The following is a 23,690-nucleotide window of genomic DNA, read 5'->3' as shown; positions in this document are numbered from 1 at the left end:
TCAGCACAGCCCCAGGCGGATTTTCAATGACAGATTCCATTACATCCACCGCACTACATGAACGATGCAAACCTGTTTGGTTAATGTAGGATATATAGTTAGCTAAATGCATCTTAACCCAAAACTCGACATCCATCCTCAAGCACCTCATTTTCTCTCTGCCTCAGTCACACAATGGCTATCGCAGCGCAGTCCGACATGCCGGCAAGCCACACTCAGGCTGAAACATTGTCATATACAACAATGATTTCACCGACTCGGATAACGCAGCCGCCGCCGTGGCGCTGATGTTGGCCATGAAGAAACGCTCTAACACCAAGGTGGTGTGGATCGTAGAACCTCGCCATGTTTCTTTCGGTTTAGCTATGACAGAGGAGCAGAAAACTCGCTGCCAAGAACTCATAAAAGAACACTTCCCTGAACATCAAAATCCTTTCAAAGTCCTCATAGACGGGCTCCTAAATAAGAAGGATATTGAAAGCATCAATCAGCTGGTAAGTTCCCCCTAGAACTTGCGGATGATTTACCCTCACTAACTTCTCGCAATGTTTTAGCTCCCAATGGCTGTGAAGCCTGCCTGTGGTCCGAAAACGGATGCTGAATCGCACGCACGCCTTGCAGGTTGGGATCTCGCGACTTGCCTAGCCCAGTGGTCAGATGGTCACGGTTGGTTCGAGATATTCATTGATTTTGAGATCCTAGACGAGATCGATAACCCTGTGAATCTAAATTTTCATAATCACCGAGAACTCTTTACCCGCGGCGAAGATGAGCTCACAGAATATGAGGCAACCATGAGCATGCCTTTTAAGCAACGAGTTGAGAGTCTGCGGTATTGTTGTTGAATTGCGCAGTGATGCTGGGTGTGATTGATAAAATCAAGGTTGTTATTGTTATTGTCATGGTGAGAGCTCCCTAGGGGTTTATATCCCATGCGATTCCATCTAGGACTTTCAACTTTCAATCTAGGACTTTGTGATGTGACCCTGAAGTGAGGGGGAAGCTCCCAATTATTCCAACATAATGTCAGGGAGGAGAACTCCGAGGAGAATAAGGTGAGTATATGGAGGAAGATTTGGACCTTCGGGTCTGCTCGATAGATTTTCTTTTTGTGTTTGTGTCGGGATTGTGCCGGTATAGACTGAGTAATGTCATGTTGTGTTGTTTTGGGCCCTCACCCCCCAGACCCGATAACGACTCAAGAGATGCATCATTTGAATCCTCTCGTTGAGAGCTATCGGGCTCTGCAAGTGGTGGTCCAAGTTCAGGGTCAGAATGTTAACTTTCGAGGGAGTTCCAGTCATTGCTGAAATCGTCTGATACCAGCTGCTGAACCTCTCGAATTGGCACCCCAATCAATTGATCTCGTGAACCCTGACTGGCTGCTTCCGTCACAGCCGGCTCGCCTTCGCCGTCGCCTGCGTTTGAGGCTGGCGGTGTGAGAAACACGTCCCCCGTGGCTTCCCCTTCTTGGCTGGAAGCCTCATCGCGAGTGACTTCCTCTCAGGGCTCTTCGGGGCGTGTTTCAGGAGGCCTGGCTTGTACATCTAGCTCATCACCCACTAGCCCGAGAGTAACCTCGTAGTCGTGCCGGTCCCTGACCAGTTCAACGTTGATACGGGTCATCTCCTTCAGGGCATCATAGGTGTATTGCTGGACAGCCTGTGCATCTTCCTCCCTATCCGGGTCATAGTTGACGGCCTCATTGAAGCCCACATTCGCAGATACGATGACTTCGGTCTTCCTGAGTGAGGGGATCCAGATCAGGAACTGCGTAGAAGCCCTGTACCCGACCAAATACCCGATGTGCGCCTTGGGGGCTGCCTTGTCGACCGGGGCGTTGCTCTTGATGTGTGTATGTATGTATGTATGTAGGTATATTTTTCGTCCGGGGGCCGATGGGCCCAAAAAGTCCCCTATTGGGGCATAGGGCGTGCCGAGCTAGGGGGATCTACCGTAAGAACTCACGAAATTCGAACAAAATTGAGTTCAACCGGCGGTCTTGGCGCATTGCTTCCCGGATGATCACTTCCTCATACAGTTAATATGTGGAAGTGATCAATTGAGGGGTAATATCAGAAGATCAGATGTCCCCCCGGGCCATGATTTTTGGAGTTTCTCTTTCATCCGATCTGAAGCTATCACCACCGCGTTTTTCACACAATGCCGCCGCTTGATGAGGTTGATCCTAATGCCGGCTGGACTGTGGCCTCAACACCAAGGAAAAGGCCTGGCCCAAAGCCTAAGCCTCTTGAAGAGCGGAAGGTCAAGAGGATCATGCCAATCCAACGCCCGGAGAGAAGCTATTCACCGGAACAGAAGGCAGAAGTCCTCGTGTGGCTGATCCACGGCCATGTTATAAGAAGAGGGTGGAAGAGGAAACCTACGCTTCGTGATGCCGAGAAGCACTTCAAAATACCCCTAACCACGATCCACGGGTGGCACGTTAAGCGTGAGTCTTTCCTTGAAGAACATATCCGCAGACTTTGCCCTAAGTGGCCGGACCTTGAAGATCGAGTATACCTCTCTTTCTTAGAGCGCCGCGCCCAAGGGAAAGTAGCTACGACCTCCTGGTTCCGCCGGCACGCACAGGCTATTTACAAGGAGTTATACCCGGACCAAGCCTCCCGGTTCCCTTTCTCCACCGGTTGGTGGAGGGGCTTTCTTCGGCGTCATAACATTGTAAAACGACGAGTGACGAAGCAGTCAACTAAGCGGCCAGAGGATTATATCGATATTGTGAATAGATTCTTACGATTCGTTAGACGCATCTCTACATTAGGATTCCAATCTCGGGCTATCACGATGATCCTAAACTCGCCAAAACGCCGCTTTTATCGGCGCCTAATACTCAACCTAGACGAGACCCCAATACCATTTGAGTATCTCGATGGCTTCACTTGGGAAATACGCGGCGCAAAATCGGTCTCTGGGAAAAGCGACCGCAGTGGATGGAATAAGCGCCAGGCCACCTTGATTCTCTATATATTCGCAGATGGCGAATTCAGGCTTCGACCGACTATTATATTTCATGGTACCCCTACCGATGAAGGCGGCCAAAATTACGAGAAGGAGCAGCATCTTTATTCCCCTGACGTCGACGTGGAGTTCAATAAAACAGCATATAATAACGAGGAGCTTTTTTCCTCCTGGATTGACAACAAGCTTCTTCCCCTTATTAAGGGCGAAGAAGAGGATATGTTGCTCGTGATGGATGCAGCCACGTTCCATAAGACCGAAGGGATTAAGAAGAAATTAAGGGATAATAGTATTTCCCTTGCCCTTATCCCCCCTGGCTGTACGAGTCTTTTGCAACCCCTTGACACCGCTATCAACGCTCCTTTTAAGCGGTGGTTACAGGAGGCAACTGACGAGTATGTTGAGCGGATGGAAAGAGAGAAAGGAGAGGATTTTAACTGGTCAGTTAGTGATAAGAGAGTTATGGTTACTCATGTGGTTGCTTCTGCTTTAAAGCGTCTTAATGCACAGTCAGAGATGGTCAAAAAAGCGTTCTTGAACTGCGGAATAAGCGTACGCCCTGACGGGACCGAGGACTGGCTGATCCGGATCAAGGATATACCTTCTGATCAGATTGACTTCACTGGGTGGGAAGAAGCCGAGGAAGTCATCGTCAAAGACGAAGACCCCGTGGATCCCCTATGTGACGAGGAGGAATTCCTAGCTGCCGACGATGACGAGCTTCTTCTGCGTACACGATATCACGAAGAAGTCATCAAGCAGCTGCAAGAGCGGCTGCGGAAGAGGGGCCTCAAGGTATCAGGGAAGAAGGCAGATCTGATCCAACGACTGCGAGATGATGATGACTCGCAAAATCCTCGAGAAGGAGATACGATATATATTAGCTAACTAGACTAGAAGAATCAGCGCCTTCAGAAGTCTTATTGACCTTATTATCTTGCCAAAAGAAGGCTATTCCCTCTTGCCATTCACGTTCCTTTCTTAACCTCCAGTCCATCTTCCTCCACCTCTTTCCTTTGCCTTCTACCTTACAGACATAATTTCCCCTGCCTCATGACATCGTCAACAGGCTTCCTACTGCGCACCCTTACCCAGCCGTAATGAGAGCCTGATTTTACTAGGGAAATGGCCTCTTCTTCACCCGGTGAGGAAGGGAGTCGGTACTCAAGGCGGTAGGTCTGTCCGACCTCGAAGCAGGCTGCGGTCTCAAAGTCATATGTGACATCTAATTAGTTAGCCTCGCATAGCCTTATCATGATCTTCAACACCAAAAACACACATATGATGTCTATGAAGCCGGCGGCAGCCATCTTCGTTATCACGATGTCGGGGGGCAGCTTCAATGCAAGGAGGTTGGAAGTGGGAACAAGCCCCCTACCTATTTTTAGTGCGGAATCAGTTCTGCCGCCCATCCCCGCCCTCTGTGTGGCTTGCCAAGAGACACTAGTTGAACTCAATTTTGTTCGAATTTCGTGAGTTCTTACGGTATCTATGACTTTTCTGCGAAAACCGACAACAGACCACACTATCCAGCATATCATCGGCACAAACGGTGCATCGTATCGAGCCTGTTACCCATCAGCGGGATGACCAGGCGCGGCTTGGAAACAGTAGCCGCAAGACAAGCCTGTGACCAGGACGGCCATGTTGGGGCCATGGGCGTGCGTGGTCGCGGTCAGATGGAGGTTCCAGCGTATCAGTCGTTATCGGGTAGGCGATACATCCGTATGCCTTGAGGTGCCGTAAATCCGGCTTCGGATTCTCAGGGATATGAGCGAATTGTGCGACGTTCTTTCTCATCCAAGCCCACCAACGCTCGTACGGTGTTTTCCAACCATCGCCGTCGTTCCTTTGGGTCGGCGTTCTGTTGAGAAGATACACCGAAGCTTTCACGATCTCTGTCTCAAGGTCACCAGGGAGATTTGCCTGTTGCTTCATAGCCCTCACTTTGTCCTTGACCACCCCCCCAGATCGTTCCGGATGTCCATTCTGAGTGGGCGTTGAAGGGGCCGACGGTGCGAGCTGGATGCCATCTCGTCGTCTGACGTAATGATCATGATCCTGATGGCAAAGGAAGTCCAAAGAAAGCTCTTCAAATGCCGCAGGGCATCCCTGATGTCGCATTTGGCGCCGAGGGAGTAGAAGAACCTCATTCCGGCGTTCACACAGGTGAAAATCACATAGTATTTATCGCCGTTATAACCGGGAACTTGGTAGTAGTGTAGGTCGAAGCTGATGACCGCACCGGGTGCTCTTGGTCTCATTTCCGGGGCTTTTCGTGATACCGTGCGCCAGATCTTGCTGACGGCGCAGATGTCACACTCGAAAGTCACTGGTCCTCGCATAGCGACACCAAAAGCTTCTTTCGTGAGCTTTTCCATGGCATCAGGTCCAGGATGGCCCAATCGGCGATGCCAAAGCTCAGCATCACCCCTCTGTGGGCGGCTCGAGGGTCGGTTGACTGCCATGACCGTTGGGGGCGTGATCGAGGAAATCGCGTACTGATCCTCAACCTCCCACAACTGAGCGATGACTTCGCCGTTCGACCGGCGATAGACGGTATCATCGCGTGTATCCCACAGAAAACCGGCCCTCTTCATGATCTTCGTTGATACGATGTTCGTATGCATTCTGGGGACATACAGGACATCCTGGAGTCGAATTGTGATGCCTTTTCCCCCATTCCAGCCCCTGGTCTGAACAAAAGCAGTGCCCTTCCCTTCGACCTTGAGTTCCTGAGTCCCTGCTAGGATGAACTCGTCGGTAGGCTTCAATTCGCCGTTCCTGAACCAGGCTGCCGAATTGAAGACGTGTACGTTGGGTCCAGAATCCCAAATGGCTATGTGATAAAGGCTCCCTCGAGAGCCTGTGAAGTTAACTAGGGCAACCGCCCCAGCCGCATTCACCTGACCTGGAGGTCCCTGACTGGGGATATCAATTTCGGTCGATTCGGGGCTCTTATTGGCGAGTTCTTGCTTCGGACCAGCAGAGACATCATTCCCAGGGTTCCAAGTCCTGGCTATGGCAGCTTGAGAGGGATTATCGCGCAACCACTTCTCCAATCGACTTCTTGACTGGGGAGGAGGAACAAAGCCCTGTTAAGAGTGTTCAGGATGAAAAACAGCTTTGTAGGTCCAACAGTTTTCCCACCAGGCTTGAGTATATACAGGGTGGATACGCAAGCACCCTGGGCATTTTGCCTTTCGAAGTCTGGGGCCACCTTAAGAGGGGTTGGAAGGTGAATGAATTGACGTTGCGTTGGCTGATCCGCTTGCTCGAGATGCCTTCGATTCTTGCTCATTCTCGCGGAACCGGTCGATAAGGACCTTCAACTCAACTGACTTACCTTGCCCCTCCGGCTTGGCCCTTTCAGCCATATTGTACTGGGTCCAGAAAGTCCAAAAAGCAGGAGCATGATGCTGAATGGCTCGCAGAAATGCCTTCACAGCAACAGCCTCGTTGATGGTCTCAACTTTCAGTCGTTGGGCTCGATCATAGGCCCGTTCAAACTGAGTGGCCCAAGAATCCCAATCTCGAATCGTGCGTCGTTGAGAGATATCCAGGAACTTGTAATGAGCGTTCTCACGGTCTGGTGCGGCAACGGCATGTCCCGCTTCTTCAGGGCAATGATCCTAGCCCTGAGGCCATCGACGTTAGAGATATACTCCCTGTACGTCTCAGAGATCGATGTGTCAACAGCTTCTGATAGTTTGATGATGGAATCATGCTTTGACGATAGTCATCGGCTTTCCTTGCGCGAGCGACTTCCTAATCGCTCCAAATCTGGCGATGAGTCTTCCAAAGCTCGATCGCCGCGGCCTGGGCCGGCGCCTGTAAGTCTTCCCATCCTGCAGCGGGGATTAGGGCAGCAGAGGGTGCCGGCGGAGGCGTCAAAGTGTCGGTTTTATCAGGATCAACATAATCCCAAATGTTCCGTACCAAGGGGTCCAGTCTGAGCGAGTGTTCAGACGCGTGATAAGGGCAGTCACCTTCGATTCCTTCGGTGGAGACATCGTGACGGCTTCAATTGGCGAAATTGACCGTTTGGGTGAGCAGGGCTCTTCTGACCACAGGCAGGCTGTTGGCAGTGTGCTTGGTGACAGCTCACAGTTCAACACCACAGCTCTCTCATCGACTTCCTAATTGGGAAGCGTAACGGCATCACGGGCCGTTGTCATGGGCTGATGTAAAATGAACAGATAATTGGGTCACACAAGCCGGCAGACCGGGTTCATAACTCTCAGAAGTTAAGGGTGCAACAGAGAGAGTGGGCAGAAGAGATAGTCATATTGAGCTGCTTGATTCTATCCAGGGGACCGACAAAGGTCAGTCACTTATACCTATGTTCAAACCGCCGATATCATAGGCAGCAGCCTGCTGCCTGATGCTAGTTGTGGTCGTTCACTCTCATCGTGAACAAGTTCATGATGATCGTGGTCCTTGCCTTATTCCAACAGGACCAGTGCTGGATCTCCAGGAGTACAGGGGTTCAATCCACGTCCATTCACGCCAAAGTAGACCCCGGTTTAATAGGAATCACTGTATATCGTGCTTGCGTGCAGTGAATTATTTAAGGCATCCCCAAGGACAAGCGCATGATCTCCGCTATGCCGCCCTGGCTCCTATTGAAGCTTCTTGGGTCCGGACCTCTAGAGAGTCTCAGCCCCTTTCCGGCAGCAGATTCTGTCCGGTGTTTATGGATGGAGTCCGGAATTGGTTTGCCCATCTACAGCCTCTGATAAGCAAATGTCTTTATTCCGTGTCGAACAAGCGCCTAAGAGTACTAACCTTGCAAAAATCGCAGCTACATGGCGTGCTTCCGTTTCCATGGTGGTCACATCCGAATCGCTGGTCTCCCTCCGTTCCGCAACAGGTCCACCGGAAACCCTGTGGCCAGTACTCGTACATCTTCTCCTCGTTGGAGTTGAATTCCTTCTCAAATTTTCTTTCAGTTCGTCGGATTCGGAAGCTAGGCAGTTGCCCCATCCCATGCGATCCCCACCAACCGTGGATGTCCAGGTGATCAATTCAAGCTTTCCTTCGTGCGAGCAGCCATCCGTGCATCTGCGGTGACGGTCGTACCATTGGCTCGACGTGGGCATCCCGATGGTCGATGGCATTGTTAGGGTGTGGAATTGCCGTTTCTCTTTCAAGGGACTGATCAGAATGAAAAGGAAAGATGGGAAAAGAGAAGAGAAAAGGAGAAAGCTGAGGGAAGGACAACGGTTTTTATGTGGGGCAACGTGGAGCAACATGAGGATGGCGCCAAACCCGATCCGGGGCAGTCTATCCGTGCCTGGAGGAACGAAAGTGCCCGAAGAAACGAAAGTTCCGAAAGGTTCTTCCTTCCGTGCCCACCTTGGTAAGCTCGGGCCATTAAACGGTCCGTGCGAGCTGAACCACAGAGCCTCTTCCAGCCCTACCACCTCAATCACATCCTCAACAGCATCTTGTCAACCTAGCACTGATACACGAATGCAGACATTGAAAATAAAAGATCAGTGTCGATTGTATTGTCCCCCCCATCTAAGGAGCGACGAAGGTTGGTCTCTTATACTTGTGTTCAATCTGTTGATCTCATAGGCAGCAGGCTGCTGCCTGATGCTAGTTGAGGTCGTTCACGTTCATCGTGATCCTTGCCTAATTTTGGCCTCATTCCAACATCCCGATCTTGACAAGTTTCCTCCAACAGTAAGTGAAGGTCTCCGGAGCTTGACACATCTGCCTCTGCAGTTGCTTGGTTTGGCTCGGAAATAGTGTCACCAGCAATTAGAGCCTCGGCCAATGTCATGAACTTCTTGTTAGGATTGGGTATGGCCTTTCTCTTCTTGCCTCTACTCAACCGGCCGACTTCCTCCTCCAGACTGGTGATTCTTGCGCTCAGCGAGGCTATCTTTGACTCCTGGGCTTCAAGCCCTTTTGATATCACAGAGCAGTGCTGGATAGCCACGCGTGTTGTTTCATACTGTTTCATATGAAACTGAAACAGTCCCTGGACCCGGTTTCATATGAAACTGTAACTCCCCCAGTTTCATATGTTTCAGTCGGTTTCATATGTTTCATATACGCCCGATGAGTCCCAAATATCCTAGTACCGAACCAAGAAAATTTCGCAAACCAAATGCCTTCAACGCAGTTAGAAACTTGCTACTAGTAAATATGTGTCGCATATCACCACTAGGTTCGTGCGACTGGATGTGAAACGCGGCCCGTACTTTGGAGTCGTGTCTCCGGTTTCACATCCGGCTTGTCGCATCAAGGACCCCAATCCTAACGACATGAGCTTAAATAGCTGTGCCGGAACACATGGCTGTTCAATTTCATTTGTTCTTTAGATAATTCTCATCAATTGACTGGTGCCACTAATGATCCCTGCGGAACCAATTGTCTGACAAGGACGGATATTATTTCGCCCACATGGGACCCCTAGAGGGCCTCTGCGCCAAGCTATGATCGCCCCGACTAGCGTTAACGTATGTCCGCATCTCAATCAACGGGCGGGTTCTGTGGATTGATGGATTATATAATCGAAGCGTTCGTGGATTGAGATGCAGATTGATCGAGGTCAATATATTGATCAATTACGTTGGAGTCGTGGATTGGGTTTCCATCACTGATGTTGAGACATACTCAGAACCAGCTGGCGAACTCCCTCAATTTCGGCAAACGATGCCCTTGATCTCTAAATGTCATGTGACATGGCGACGATCAAGCATCTCCGAGTATCTATGAATCTCGTCAGTCAACCAGGGTGTCGGCGAGTTTGGTGGCTATTAGGGTCACATCATAATCTTCCATGTATCCATAGGCAGGCCAGCCTCGTCAAAGCTCCAGTCGAACTTCGCGTGCGCAACAGGCTCGTCGGTGGGATCGTGGTAGGAGACGAGGTATTGGTGGGCTAGAGCTTCGGTGGCTGTTATTCGCTTTTTGGGGTCGAAAACGAGCATCTTATCAAGGAGTTCCAGGGCTGGGATGTTCAGTCAGACCGTCAGACGCTGGAGAGAGGATGGATAACTCCTGAATCTCACCCGAAAATTCGGCGTTCTTGAATTTGTTCTTGAGGGGGTGTCGCTCGCGCTTCGGTAAGGACTCGACAAACCGCAGCGTCTGCCTCAACTTGAATACTATACCGCTCCACTGGTTCTTGGGAATACCTACAGACTCGGCTGCGATGGTGCTGATGAAATCTTTAGGAGGAGTTCCCAGAAGCTCTGTGATAATTGAGTACTGGTGCAAGTGGTCCTTGCCGGGGAAGAGGGGCTTCCCCTCAAGCATTTCGGCAAAGATGCATCCCGCGCTCCAAATGTCGATCTCTGCGTTATACCTTCGCCATGTAAGCATGACCTCTGGGGCCCGATAATATCGCGTCGAGACGTAGCCGGTCATCAGGGGATCCTCTGTCCGCGCAGACCCAAAATCGCAGATTTTCAAATCACAGTTCTCGTTGATGAGGATATTGCTGGGTTTGAGGTCTCGATGGACAACACCAGCGGAGTGCACATACTTCAGGCCCCGCTGCCGCCATTATCAGCGAGGTTGCACGATTGGTTGGATAAGCCTCTGCCAGGCATGCATACCATGATCTGGTAGAGGAAGTACTGGATGTACGGTTTCTCGAGCGGTTTTGATGTTAATAACCGATGCAGATCCGTAGCGAGAAGCTCTGTAACAAAGTAGCTATTGAACAATTAGTAGGCTGGCCAAGCAATGCCGCCGCTGGACATACATATCCTCGACTGGGGAGATGAAAACGTCGCTGAGAGAGATCACCCAGGGGGGAGTCAGCAGCAAGCGCCAGCGGGTGGTGGGAGACTGGAGCGTACATTTTCGTGCTTGAGGCGCTTCAGCAACTTCAGTTCTCGGTATGTCTGCTTAGCCAAGAAGGGCGTGGTGAAAGGCTTCGTGACCTTCTTGATGGCGACGTTTTGATTCGTAAGCTGGTCTCGCGCGGAGCTAAGTGAGGGTTTAAACCATTATCACACTCCCCAGAAGTCGCTGTTCGCAATCAACAAATCAGTCACGTACCAGACGAGCCCAAATGCTCCCAATCCCACAGGTTGTGGTTCCGAATATCTAGGGTCCAATTAACCACCGCAACAGCGTGCCATTTCTCAGGCTCGCTACCTCGACGTTATCTCAAATGTCGTGCCCAGGATCTGGGTGTGGACGAACTCGGCCATGGCGATAATAAAATTGTCGTTGTATCCATGGAGAGGGAGGAAAGGAGGGAAAAGAAAAAAAGCCCGAGGATGAGGGAAAGATTAAGGGCGGGCGGTTGCAATATTGGTCGTCCACAGAGGCGGCTGGTTGGGTTGGATTTTGTGAAAACAGATTGAAAGCGAAGGCAGAGTATTTGTATACACAGGCATATGTCATAGCATTCGCCCATCATCCGTGTGCATTTGTGAACGGTTACATTTGCTATTTGCTTTTACTTATCGTGATAGTACTGCCAAATTTATGGCAGGGTTTCGTATCTGCGGCGTTTGAGCAACATACGCAATTCAAGCCGCCATGCCTATTTCACAAGGCGTGAAAGGCCATTTGGCAGCCTGCAGCAGCACGTGCGGGACTCTGAGAGCCACCACATCTATCTCGACTGCTCAATCGATGACGACCCTCTTAATCAGTGGCGAGTTAGAGGGGCACCGGGAAATGGTCTATCACTTCTGCACCCACTGCAATCATGGTTTTCAATACGGCAGAACAGCTCAGTCAAACGTCACCGGTCGTCATTATGGAGCGCTCAGACAGTGAGCGCTGATTGCTGTCACTGGTTTGCTGACCAACTACCGCCGCTGTCGCCGGGGTTGCTTCCTACTGGCTATAAGTCAACCATTGTACCTAACGGTTACGAGAGAAGGGTACATCGGTGGTTACCTCTTCCCGCCCAGCACCAGAGGTTCGCTACCCCCCAGTTCCGCCATCCCCATCAGCATCAATTCTCACTCAGATTCCAAGATGTTTCCGACGTTCAGGCAAAACAAGCTGGTTTAACCTACTTGTGCTCGTGATGTTCTTAAGAGCTAATGCTATTGCCCCGTCCGCTGGCGTTGGAAACGTCACCAGCTTCATAGGCGGTCTGGACTGATATCTGTTATCAATTTTGTCCCGTTGTTTCTAGACGGGCAGATGAACATCATCGCGTGTCAATGTGGGCTTGGTCTCGGAGCCTATGCACGAATACATCGATGGCTCGATACTGTCGTAATCGTGGAAGGCGTTTTCCATGTGATAGTGTCCGTATCAAGACAAATGCCGGATCCCAAGTGAAGGACGGACGTAGCACCATTGGCGATAAAAAGGGGGGTACAATTTCAACGTTCTTTTGTGCACGACTGCCGATGTCCCTTTCCAATGACGGACTTATCAAGTAAGCTCTTGACGTAATTGCGTAGAACATGTGGTTTCGGTCCCTGAATTGGCATTGTGATAATCTCCATTGCCGCAGCCGAACGGTATCGTTATCTTTATGCCGGTTTCCGTTTGCAACCTCTTAGTCGACGTACTTGCTTTTTTCTTGCGACCCCGAGGAAAGATGCCAAGGCGCCATCGCGGAGGTCCCTCCGGTTGTTTGAGGGATGTCAAAAGCAATGTGAAACCAACAGGTGGCAGCAGGACTGAGACCTACAGGATACTAATTTGATTTTGCTTCCCTATTTATCTGCCGCTAGGTCAGTGGTCAGGGGTGAGGGACCTACCCTCATAGGTGGCTAGGGTTTTACAGGTGGTTGGCCAAGTCAATCCCTTGCAGGGATGGCGCGTATGATGTATCAACCAGTGTGGCTAACAGACAGACCGTCTGGCAGACCGTCTGAGTCCGTCTGACAGACCGCAGACCGACAGACCGGCCAATTCTCGTCAGACCGTCAGACCGGACAGGCCGGTCTGACTGGGGTGGTCTGAGTCGCCATATTGGCCGCCCATATACTTTTCGTCAATGCTGCTCACAAATGGCCGCGCCTGAGGGTAGACATTTGCCTGCGAAGCCTTGCCATTATCGCCACCCCGATACTCGCCCTTTGCTGGCCTGTTGTTCTCGTGTCATCCTGTTCAATGTGGCTTGGTTCCCGCGCACTTGCTTCGCATTCCACCTGCCACGGAGGGGACGGGAATGCCTGGTATTCTTCGGCTTGGTATGGCTCAGTCTGGACGCGAATCAAAACAGGATGCAAACGCAAAAGATACACGACAGAAGAAACTCCGGCAAGATATAGAATGGATGTGGAAAATCAGATCGCGACCAATCCCCGGTTGAAGACTCAGTCTGAGCTTGCCCGCACCGGGAATGGACAGAATACAAGCATATCCAACCACGATTCGAGCCATCTCAGCCTTCAAGTTGAAAGGATAAATGGGATGGGAGTCGCACAGTATGCCCACCGGTCATGCCAGACAGATCAGGATACATCACCTCCCACATATCAGATGGCTTTGGAAGAGAGTGTAGATAGAGCCGCCATCCCGGATGGACGGACTCCCTCTGCCCGTCTATTCCGCCTGACGTATCTCACTCTTCACGCCCATCACTCCGATTCAACAAAGCGAGTTATTCCAGCAAAAAAACACGGAAAGCGCATGGCATAAGGGTTAAGGCGGTGGCTTTAGAAAGTAGCAAGGAGGTCGTGAATGGGCTTGATTGGTCATGTGACCGGGCCTAGCCGCACGTCGGGGAAGGAAAGGGCGCAGTAGGCGAGAAATGCAATGGAGAGAGAGAGAGAGATGATGATGATGATGATGATGATGAGGAGCAAAAGTCAAACTGGCTCATAAGCCAAATTATGATGTTAACAATACGATTGAGAACCCACAGCGACGCTGCAGCCTCCTCCATGTATGATAACTAGTACCGGTATCCTTCCAGCGGTGAGATATACCAGAGGATATTCCCCTCGATTGCATGTTACGCTTCACAATTGAATGCATCTCACATCTCAAGATACGACGGCCGTATAGAAACCTCGTATTATATCAGCACCCTCCTCTGGTATCAATGGTTGCTCAGTTTATCACAAATCTTGTATGATTTTTACATCACCTAAAGTATCGGAAGGCTATTCTAGTGCGGACCAGGGGTCGTGCTTTGTCGGGTGTTATCTACTTTTCTTTGTTGCAGTCGCGGTTCATCAGTTCAAGGCCGTCTACGGACCACACATTCTGGGATCTGCATCTTGTTGACCAGCAGCCCCCAGAATCCCAATTGATCCTAGTACTACCAGTTTTTTCCATCCACTCTGCGCTTCACACTTATAAATTCCACGGGCTCGCCCAGGTGCACCTCTTGATCCGGGCACAAACAGGGCCCCAGAAAGCCTTCTCGGCCTTTCTTCGTCACGGCCAGTAACACTCCCTCCGTCTCATAAACCAGATTCATTCAAACGGCCTTGTGTCTGACTACCAGTCACGCACTATCCAACCTGAAGTGGCAATAATGAAGACTGGCGAGGCCCCAAAGGTAGGACCGAGGCTCGTCTCCACCACAACGTCCTTCCCCAAGTTTCCTTTCCTACCGCCTGAAATAAGATGCCGAATATGGAGAATAGCTCTATGGAAAGCAGATGTGTCGGTGGTATCTATCACGACAGACGATGCAAGCCAAGTAGGCAACGGTCTCCCTCCAAAGTGCGAGGTTGTCCAGCGATCTGGAGCATCTACAGTGGCTCTAGCATGTAAAGAAGCGTCTATTGAGTGGACCATGATCAGCTGTTGCTTCTCGGAGTACTTTCCCGTCAATATGTGCCTCGAGCGCACAATATGCCTGCTGCAGGGCATTCCACGCTCTGGTGCGGAGCTAGCAAGGGGACTCCATGCTCATGGGAACATGATACCTCGCATACAGCATGTTGCTTTTCTCGTCCTGCCGAATGTAAACTTGATGGGGATTTTCGTCGCTCTCTCGAATATCCCGTGCCTCGAAACAGTCACCGTCGTCATTCCTCCGCACCCCATCGAAGGCGTAGGACACTTGGGTCGCCACGAAGTTTCACAAATCGCGCGAGCCCTTGCAGAATTAGCGGATGAGCCTGCCACTGGCTCTCAAGATAGCAAGTTTAGTCACGTTGGACTGCTTTTGAGGGGAGATCCACCAAGCCAGGCAGTGAGGGTTTTCTACGGCCGCAGGGATGCGCCCCGAGTGAAGCTTCTTACACCACGATGCAGCCAGCCCTCCTTGCACGATCCGATGCTTCGGAGCTCGTCGCCAGGTTTCTCACTCATTCACTATGCATAACCCGAGGCGTTTTATGGAATGCCTCGCGGCCATTCCGGGGGCCTCAATGAGGGAGGATGGCTGCGGACAATAGCATAACACTGCTCCTGGTACCGTCGTATCTAATAATGCACCATGGGATTTTTTTTTTTGCGGCCAGCTCGGACTAGTCGGCAGCGTGAGGACTGGTGTAGAGAATGTGACAGAAAGGCCAGCAAACTCTCGCCTCACACGGGTGTAGAGTTTAATGTAATAATCTCAAATGTATAAACAGAAGGGGGGCTGCAGTTGTCATTTCCGTAACTTGTCGTGTTGTTACAGTATCCTACGCCATCATACCAAGCGCATCTGCAAGCGCCTATCGTCTCCACACTCTCCAGCACCTTGATCCACAGCCGAAAATGGACCAAGTCGTCCGGCGCGTCTATTTTTGGCTTTATTGACAAAGCAGATCGTCCAAGTAGGCCCTGACTTCTCATGCAAATAAGTGAAATACCGCGCCACAACTTGTGAATTTTCGGCGGCGCTTAGGAACCTAAAAAGAAAAAAAAAAAAAAAAAACACCCGACCAACCTAGTCTGATACAGGGCGATGCTCGAGGCCACTCCCTTCCTTGAAGCCCATCATCCGAACATCATGGCCTGCTCGAGTCGTGCCGTCAGGTTGCAGGATTCAATCTCCAACTGGGATCAAGATCTCAAAGGGATTCATGAGCCCGATGCTGCGTTTCACGACGAGTTGGCCATTCTTCGAGATCGTTCGAGGAGAAGATTGGAACAGTTTGCTCTCGACCCTTCCCCAAGATGACATATCGCTAGTTCAGCTGGCACTACTTTCGGATGGCCGACAAATCAAGGAACTAGAGCTCAATCACGCTGCCACAAGGGCGCAGAAGCAAGAAGCCTACGATCACGGAATGGAGGTACTCGTGGGAAAGATTATTGGGGATCTGATCAACCTATTCGGCCTTTCGACCAGCGTTCTACATAAGTAAAGTAATTGCAAGTAAGTAACCAAGTAAGTAAGTAATAAGTAAGTAAGTAAGCCCGGCAGCCAAGTAAGTAAGTAAAGCCTCCAAGAAGCAAGTAAGCAAGTAAGATCCAAGTAAGTGGGGCAAAACCGCAAGCCCCGCCCATCCGCCCTGGAGGTTTTACGGCAGTAAGTGAATGAATGTTTTGGGTCGTAATTGCTGCAATGGTGGCTTGGCCGCAAGACTCAGTTCCCTCGGTTATTCAATATGGCTATGGACTTAGTTTCTATCTCAGCCATGTCCAGCGAAAATGAACGTGTTTTCAGTGCCGCAAAGCTCACCATATCTTCATAAACGAACGCCTTGCACTGGGTTACTGTGGAGGCATTGCAATGCCTCAGAAACTGGGCACGCAGTAATGCGATTTCCTGGGCAAAGCCCAGGGTGGATCGGGATACCACGCTCTACGATGATTGGTTATTGTACATGGATCCACTTTACTTGCAAGTAAGTGAGTAAAGTAAGTAAATAGTTCGCGGTGGCAAGTAAGTAAGGATTTCGTTAGTAAGTAAGTAAGTAAGCCTGAAAATTTTACTTACTTTACTTATGTAGAACGCTGCTTTCGACGATGCAGAGATTGGCTTCAGAACTGTTTTCTCCCAATGGAGACCAAGGGCATATCGCTCGCCTCTCTGGCGACTTCAACAAGCTTTCCCCCTCCAGACCAGCCGGATGCAGCAGCCGAGGAGTTGGTTTTGCAGCCCAAAGGCTACCATACAAGACGCGCTGGCAGGCTTCGTCCGATGCCGTTGCCATCGGCTGACTCGTCCGTGGCAAAGTCTGGCGCGGTAGGGATTTTACGATCGATTTTAGGAATTATGTGACTGACCTTGTGTAGGTCAAAAGAAAGCAGGACGCCAACATCGGAATTACCAGAGACAAAAGGCGCTGTCTGACGGTAGTGAAACGGGAGCCCGAACCCGAGATCCCGAGACCTGCTTTCCGACCTCAACCGAGCCGCCCCTTGCCGTAACCGAGAGCTTATACCAGCATGATGACAGACAAAAGGCCATTATCAGAAAGAGGGGCCGCACGCTTACGAAAAAGAGCGTTGAATTCGGAGTATACGGTCATACCGCCTGTGTCCTAGTCTACAGGAATCCCATCCGCCACAAATGGGTCTGTGCAATGCACATTCCGGAAGGCCAGGATGTTCCAAGCCTGGATGCCATTGTACGCTTCTCTCTATGCCGCCTCAGTACCTCGTCTAATTCGCAACAGGTGGCGGACCATCTCAGGTCCGAGATGGCGACGGAGTCCCAACCTTCAATAGAGGCCGGTGAATAGCGCCTCAGGACAAGAGCATGGACGTACGGCAGGCTAGAAAAGTTCCCAGGCGAACGAATAGAATAGAACCCTTCGTTCTCGTTGATAAATGCATTTGATATTTATCTCCTGCAAGCTAAACTTTAGAGGTCTAAGGAACGGCAAGATGTAGTTTAGATATCGAGTTCGCCCTCTTCCTTTCTCTCTGCTGTCGTTGGGACATTATGAGAGGCAAGCTGTGTCTCCTCCGTCCGCTGCGCGTCCAACCAAATGCTCAGCACAACTCCTTGCAGGGCGCCTGCACCGTGATCCTCGTCGTAGCGCCTTGGGTCAAGGAAAAACCTTGCCAACTTTGGCGCCAGAGAGCAGCTACAAATGTCAGATGGCGCACCTACGACTCCAGTGATCCCATCTCCCGTTATTTCTCCGTCAACGGGAGCCCGCTGAACCCTCGAAGCCTTGACCATGCCGTGCAAGAGGCCCGTCCTCGAAACACCGCCAACATCGACACTATTTCATGTTAGGTTATCGTGCATATCATCCCGCCTCTGACTCCCGGAACATACAGGGCTTGCGGCTTATGCATTGCACTGTCCGACCTGCCTGGTGAGGCTGGAACCATGCTCTATGCCAATGCTTCTACAGCACCACACAATAGCAGGATTTAGATGATTGCTGGGCATGATAGTGAAAATACAAACTGGCGAGTCGGTAGCTGATGTCATGCTGTACCGGGTAGCCTCCGATGTTCTCGTCTCCTACGCACCAACCTGCATGGTGGAGGCTGCTGGAACTCATGCGACAAAAATGCCCCTTTGACGGCCAGGTGAACTCGAAAGGCTTAACACGACAGCCCTCAGATGCCTTAGATGCTAGAAGAAAAACAGATGTCGCGTAATAATGTACGTCCAAAAATGAAGATTCCGGGGCGAATATGGCGAGTGGCAGGTGTCTTTGGGGATTGGGCAACCGTCCTAAATGGGCCGGCCTATCCTCAACCAATTTCCCAAGACGGTCGAGATCTATAGCTTCAGGAGGCTGCCTAGCCGCGCGGTTCCCTTCTTCTCAGCTAAATACCTATACATATACAATTGCAGGACCGCAGCTTTTTAGTTTGCAGACGACCGAGCATCTCACAGCAGCCTCCACCTCATTTTCCGATCGCAGTTATGTTTCCTCACCCGCTTCAAGCTGATCTCGTTGCTGATCACGCTCCAAAGCGTGTTGAGTCTGGCAGAGCCCGATGTCTTGCAGCGACATCAGCTCGAGCCTCTGAAACGCGGCACCAGCTACGTCAACATGGTCTATTTTGTCAACTGGTAGGTTATGCAGACTTGGGCGTCAGGTTTAGGGGGGGGGGGCATGGGAGCGAGAGGGACGGAAGCGAGGCTAACAAACTACCCATCACAGGGGCATCTACCAGAGGGATTATCACCCTCAAGACCTCCCGGTCTCGCGTCTGACGCACATTCTCTACGCCTTTATGAATGTTCAAGTGGATGGGACAGTGTATGTGCTTATCGGTGAGGTGTGCGTGTTGCGGATTGCTAATTGCTGTTCTGTCAAAGCTATACAGAAGATACCTACGCCGATCTCGAGAAGCATTACGCAGGCGATTGTAAGTAATACTCCCTTTTCTCCCTCTCCCCCTTTTTTTTTTTTTGCTGTCTTCCAATGTCTCACTATCTCTTTCCTCCAATTTATTTTCACCTTCGTCTTTCTACGTCTATCACAAAGGAAAAAGTTCCCTTTTCGCTTACACGTCCCCTTTGCGCTGCTCAAGCTTGGGCCGAAGGCAACGATAATGCCTACGGATGCATCAAACAGCTCTATCTCCTCAAAAAAGCCAATCGAAAGCTCAAGGTCATGCTCTCCATCGGCGGCTGGACCTGGTCCGCGAATTTTGCCGCGGTCGCCAGTAGCACCACCACACGAGCCACCTTTGCGAAGTCTGCAGTCACCCTAATGAAGGACTGGGGTTTCGACGGCGTCGACATCGATTGGGAATACCCAGCCAACGAGGATGATGCCACCAACATGGTCCTCCTCTTGAAGGCCGTACGAGACGAGCTGGACTCGTATGCAGCCGAGTTTGCCTCGGGCCATCGCTTCCAGCTTTCCATAGCCGCCCCAGCGGGATTTGAGCACTACAGCAAGCTCCACTTGGCCGACCTTGCCCAAATTCTTGACTACATCAACCTGATGGCCTACGACTACGCCGGATCGTGGAGCACCCACACCGGTCATAACGCCAACCTCTACGCCAACGACGAAGAACCCGATGCCCACCCCCTTCAACACCGATGGCGCCCGTCAGAGCTTATCTTGACGCTGGTGTACCGGCTGAGAAACTCGTTCTCGGGATGCCCATCTACGGTCGTTCGTTCCAGGGAACTGCAGGACTCGGTGAACCATTCGTCGATGTGGGCTTCGGCAGCTGGGAGAAGGGCGTCTGGGACTACAGCGCGCTGCCCAAGGACGGGGCTGTGCCGGGCTTCGACCCCGTGGCCCATGCGCATTACAGCTACGATGCCACTACACGCGAGCTCATATCCTTTGATCCGCCGGAGGCTGTGCAGCAGAAAGTCGCCTATCTGAAGCAACTGGGCTTGGGTGGGGCCATGTTCTGGGAGGCTTCCGCCGACAAGAGCGGATCGGCATCGCTCCTCGAGACGAGCTTCCAATCGCTAGAGGTGCTTGACAACACCGACAACTGGCTTCACTATCCAAACTCGAGGTACAGAAACATCGCTTCCGGTATGGAGGAAGGGGCGTCGTGATCGGCGAGCCAATCACTATGTAGGACGGGATGTCGAGATCCGAAATTCAATGCTCTTAGGAAAGCTGGGTAGAAAGGCAAACGCAGAATCATCAATAATACACGCAAAGTGGCGGACAATATCCACGCTTAGAACTAGATCTAGATCTAGCACACCATATCAATATCAGAAACGACGGCACGGTGACGTCTCCAACCCCGCTTATGATTTCGGCATTCGTGTTGTGAGAGCCAGCCCGGAAGCATCATGATTTTCTAGGGCTGTCTAACTCGTGCTAGCCTCACCAATTAGCGATCCTCTTACCAAACTTGATAAGGACATCAAACAAGCGCAGATGAAGAAGTCATTTGCCGACGTCCGCCTGCCAAGACGCGAGTGGTGGGTCCACCCCGGAGGTTGGACAACGATTTTGTCCTTTTCGGCCTCCAGCGTACTGGCTGTGCTTCAATACCCTTCCAATCCTCCCCGAATGCTTTCGGATCTCCTTTGCCTCAGTAATACCGTCCAGGAGTCAAGGAACTTGTCTGAGGGCTTAGATCAATCGATCCCATCCAAGAGTAAGTGAACTCGTCCGAGGGCCTATATCAACCAAATTACCGATCTCATCCAGGAATCAATGGATTCGTCTGAGGGTGTCGTATAACATCCGTGTGGCCGGATGTAGCTTTACTATCCGGTTTTACATCTGGCCTGTCGCATAATCCTAACGAAATGAGCTTATATAGCTATGCCCGAACACATGGCTGTTCGGTTTCTTTTGTTCTATAGATAATTCTCATCAATCGACTGGTGTCACCAATGATCCCTACGGAACCAATTGTCTGGCACAGGGCTTAGAGTAACCGATCTTATATATCTTTTTTTTTTTTTTTTTTTTTGCGGAGAGGACGGTGGGAGCTTATCGAGGCGAACTGGTTGGGGGAGTTGCGAATCGCCGTTCCACCACGGCGGCTTTTCTAGACAAGTAGACGGAGGGCCGTTTTTGTCGGTCGTCTGAGAGGAAGATACACCGTTCGCTGATGTCCAATATACACCGCCCCAGAACGACCGAGTGAAGCTTTTGGCCTCATCCAGACTTGCCTATCCTCATATGATATTTGATATGATAAAATAACCCTGATATCCGGATAAAACGTTCTCCTGATATGATGTCAGCTTATGGAGAGAGCAGCGATGATGTCAAACTAGCAGAGTTAGCAGCACTAGAGAAGAAGATATAATAACACGCAGATATGCTAAAGGGCAATATTTCATTCGATTCTAATTTAACCATCGTCTAAGAACATTGGCCGGATTCCGTCGATGTCAGTGCCGGTCCTGTAAGTCTACAATGAGTTATCACAGTAGGCCGAAAAGCGAGCATTGGACCGCTGGAGGGCATATCTAATTTTGCACGTATGACATTATTTACAGAAGCTTACGCATTACATGTTCACACGATCGGCTCGTGCTGGTTAGTGTGGCTTCTTTGGCCAGTTAGATGGAAAGACACTACGGGAATTCACGTTCGATCGCATATGGAAATGATAGAAAATGTTTCAAGAAAAAAAAAAAAAAAAAAGCCTCTTGCCGTCTTTTATTAGGCAAGGGAAAAAAAAACTTAAGGCCTATGAATAAGCAGCGCAATCGTCATGGGCTTAAATGTAGCCTGGTAAGAGCAGCAATCGTCGTGGGCTGAAATGTAGCCTGGTAAAAGCAGCAATCGTCGTGGGCTGAAATATAGTAGTAGCCTGGTAAAAGCAGCAATCGTCATGGGCTGAAATATAGTAGTAGCCTGTTAAGAGCAGCAATCGTCGTGGGCTTAAATGTAGTAGTAGCCTGGTAAAAGCAGCAATCGTCGTGGGCTGAAATGTAGCCTGGTAAAAGCAGCAATCGTCGTGGGCTGAAATATAGTAGTAGCCTGTTAAGAGCAGCAATCGTCGTGGGCTGAAATGTAGCCTGGTAAAAGCAGCAATCGTCGTGGGCTGAAATGTAGCCTGGTAAAAGCAGCAATCGTCGTGGGCTGAAATGTAGCCTGGTAAAAGCAGCAATCGTCGTGGGCTGAAATATAGTAGTAGCCTGGTAAAAGCAGCAATCGTCATGGGCTGAAATATAGTAGTAGCCTGTTAAGAGCAGCAATCGTCGTGGGCTTAAATGTAGCCTGGTAAAAGCAGCAATCGTCGTGGGCTGAAATATAGTAGTAGCCTCCTGAGAGCAGCGCTCAATCGTCATCGGCTTGAGAGCATTGCTCCGAGTCCTGTGACTCCATCCGAACCAGCAACATCGTTGCTAGCCCGTTCTTCTTCCAGCTCGCCTCATCGGCAGCTGCAAGTGGGACCTCGCGTCATCACGGCCTTGGCTTGCGCCTCACCCGCTCCCGCTTCGTCCACCCAGGCATGCCTAGGTCTCGACCTTGTCCACACATCTCGATTGCCGTTGAATGGGTCAGTGACTTGGGTCGGGGCCTCAGTTTTGGGCCATTCAAGGTTCGTGATGCAGCACAAGGTCTTCCAACGCGTTCCTGCTTTTCCTCGCAGGGAAAGTCCTGCAGGAACGCGTTGAGGGAAAAGGGAAAGAAGATCCGGAGGCATGATGGGAGGATGCGGGAGATATTTAATCAGTCATGACGCTAAGGGGAGACGGAGGGAAAACGGCCAAATCGGCCGCCAATTTTCTGGCCTAGCGCGACCTTCTGGCCGAGTGCGCAGAGTGTCCCAAACGCGCCAAACGTCCCAAACGTCCCAAATGAGCCCAACATTCCTGTCTGAGGAGTGGGAGGAAAACCGCCAAATCGGCCGCCAATTTTCTGTACGAGCGGACCCACCATTCGCGTCTTCAATTGAGGTGGCCGGAAGAAGCGCTCGACGTCGGCAAATGACTTCAGCACCGCATTTGTCCGTGTTTTGACCAAAATTTTCAGCAGCGGGTGAGTGGATACTCATGGCGGAAATTTACATTTTCTCCCCGAAGCACATGCACGCCATCCCAACACCCTTGCATCAATTTTCGACGCTTTCCCTGCCACAAGAGGATCGACTGAGAGCGCGAGCGGGCAGGTTGAAAGCAGCTTATCACGTGATGAAACGTCCTTGCGCAAGAGCGAATCACTTTTGGATGCTCCTTGAGGGAGCCTCTAGCGTTGCGATATACCATGGATGGCATCATCTTCATCCGCATCAGTAGCCCTTCTCGCAATCACGTCAAATACTGGTTGGTCTAATTCTTGTTGCTGAAGTGCCAGGACATGAAGAGGGACGGTCAATCAATCAAGGTGCTAAGATATCTTGGCCTGCACACGATCAATGCCATGCCTCGGAAGACAAGGGCCATCCTTCTTTATACCATTAAATCTTCAAAAGTCTACTCTGCTAAAATCGTTTCTGGTTTTTGTGAAGCAGTGACAGCCCAAACACAACCAAGTCGATGCCTAGGTAAACTCATTTGATGT

At 50.7% G+C, this 23,690-nt stretch overlaps 6 protein-coding genes across 6 annotated transcripts; 3 read left to right on the top strand and 3 right to left on the bottom strand.

The window, feature by feature from the left end:
• Positions 1 to 1,503: 1,503 nt before the first annotated feature.
• Positions 1,504 to 2,011, bottom strand: MRS44_018770 (uncharacterized protein; the record flags this gene model as incomplete). Its single annotated transcript, XM_065615277.1, has 2 exons — positions 1,504 to 1,916; positions 1,969 to 2,011. 2 exons carry the CDS (start codon positions 2,009 to 2,011, stop codon positions 1,504 to 1,506), a joined length of 456 nt encoding a protein of 151 aa, XP_065471349.1.
• Positions 2,012 to 2,163: 152 nt separating this feature from the next.
• MRS44_018769 (uncharacterized protein) lies at positions 2,164 to 3,867 on the top strand (the record flags this gene model as incomplete). The annotated part of the gene is made up of 1 exon (XM_065615276.1): positions 2,164 to 3,867. The coding sequence occupies one exon, from the start codon at positions 2,164 to 2,166 to the stop codon at positions 3,865 to 3,867; it is 1,704 nt and encodes a 567-aa protein (XP_065471348.1).
• Positions 3,868 to 4,557: 690 nt separating this feature from the next.
• Positions 4,558 to 6,280, bottom strand: MRS44_018768 (uncharacterized protein; the record flags this gene model as incomplete). Its single annotated transcript, XM_065615275.1, has 3 exons — positions 4,558 to 5,091; positions 5,160 to 6,074; positions 6,119 to 6,280. The coding sequence occupies 3 exons, from the start codon at positions 6,278 to 6,280 to the stop codon at positions 4,558 to 4,560; spliced, it is 1,611 nt and encodes a 536-aa protein (XP_065471347.1).
• Positions 6,281 to 9,758: 3,478 nt separating this feature from the next.
• MRS44_018767 (uncharacterized protein) lies at positions 9,759 to 11,159 on the bottom strand (the record flags this gene model as incomplete). Its single annotated transcript, XM_065615274.1, has 6 exons — positions 9,759 to 9,946; positions 10,008 to 10,494; positions 10,557 to 10,640; positions 10,803 to 10,932; positions 11,005 to 11,052; positions 11,104 to 11,159. 6 exons carry the CDS (start codon positions 11,157 to 11,159, stop codon positions 9,759 to 9,761), a joined length of 993 nt encoding a protein of 330 aa, XP_065471346.1.
• A 3,251-nt stretch (positions 11,160 to 14,410) lies between these two features.
• On the top strand, positions 14,411 to 15,208 carry MRS44_018766 (uncharacterized protein; the record flags this gene model as incomplete). The annotated part of the gene is made up of 1 exon (XM_046271930.2): positions 14,411 to 15,208. The coding sequence occupies one exon, from the start codon at positions 14,411 to 14,413 to the stop codon at positions 15,206 to 15,208; it is 798 nt and encodes a 265-aa protein (XP_046123509.2).
• A 697-nt stretch (positions 15,209 to 15,905) lies between these two features.
• MRS44_018765 (uncharacterized protein) lies at positions 15,906 to 20,893 on the top strand (the record flags this gene model as incomplete). The annotated part of the gene is made up of 11 exons (XM_065615273.1): positions 15,906 to 16,109; positions 16,770 to 16,983; positions 17,056 to 17,390; positions 17,777 to 18,002; positions 18,604 to 18,802; positions 18,894 to 18,992; positions 19,052 to 19,101; positions 19,228 to 19,817; positions 19,874 to 20,240; positions 20,542 to 20,820; positions 20,874 to 20,893. The coding sequence occupies 11 exons, from the start codon at positions 15,906 to 15,908 to the stop codon at positions 20,891 to 20,893; spliced, it is 2,583 nt and encodes an 860-aa protein (XP_065471345.1).
• Between the last annotated feature and the right edge of the window lie 2,797 nt (positions 20,894 to 23,690).

The sequence above is a fragment of the Fusarium solani genome, assembly GCF_023522795.1.
Source record: "Fusarium solani strain SB1 chromosome Unknown bctg00000017, whole genome shotgun sequence".
NCBI classification, from domain to species: domain Eukaryota; kingdom Fungi; phylum Ascomycota; class Sordariomycetes; order Hypocreales; family Nectriaceae; genus Fusarium; species Fusarium solani.
Note: the sequence above shows the minus strand (reverse complement) of the source record. Positions and strands in the feature narration are given on the sequence as shown.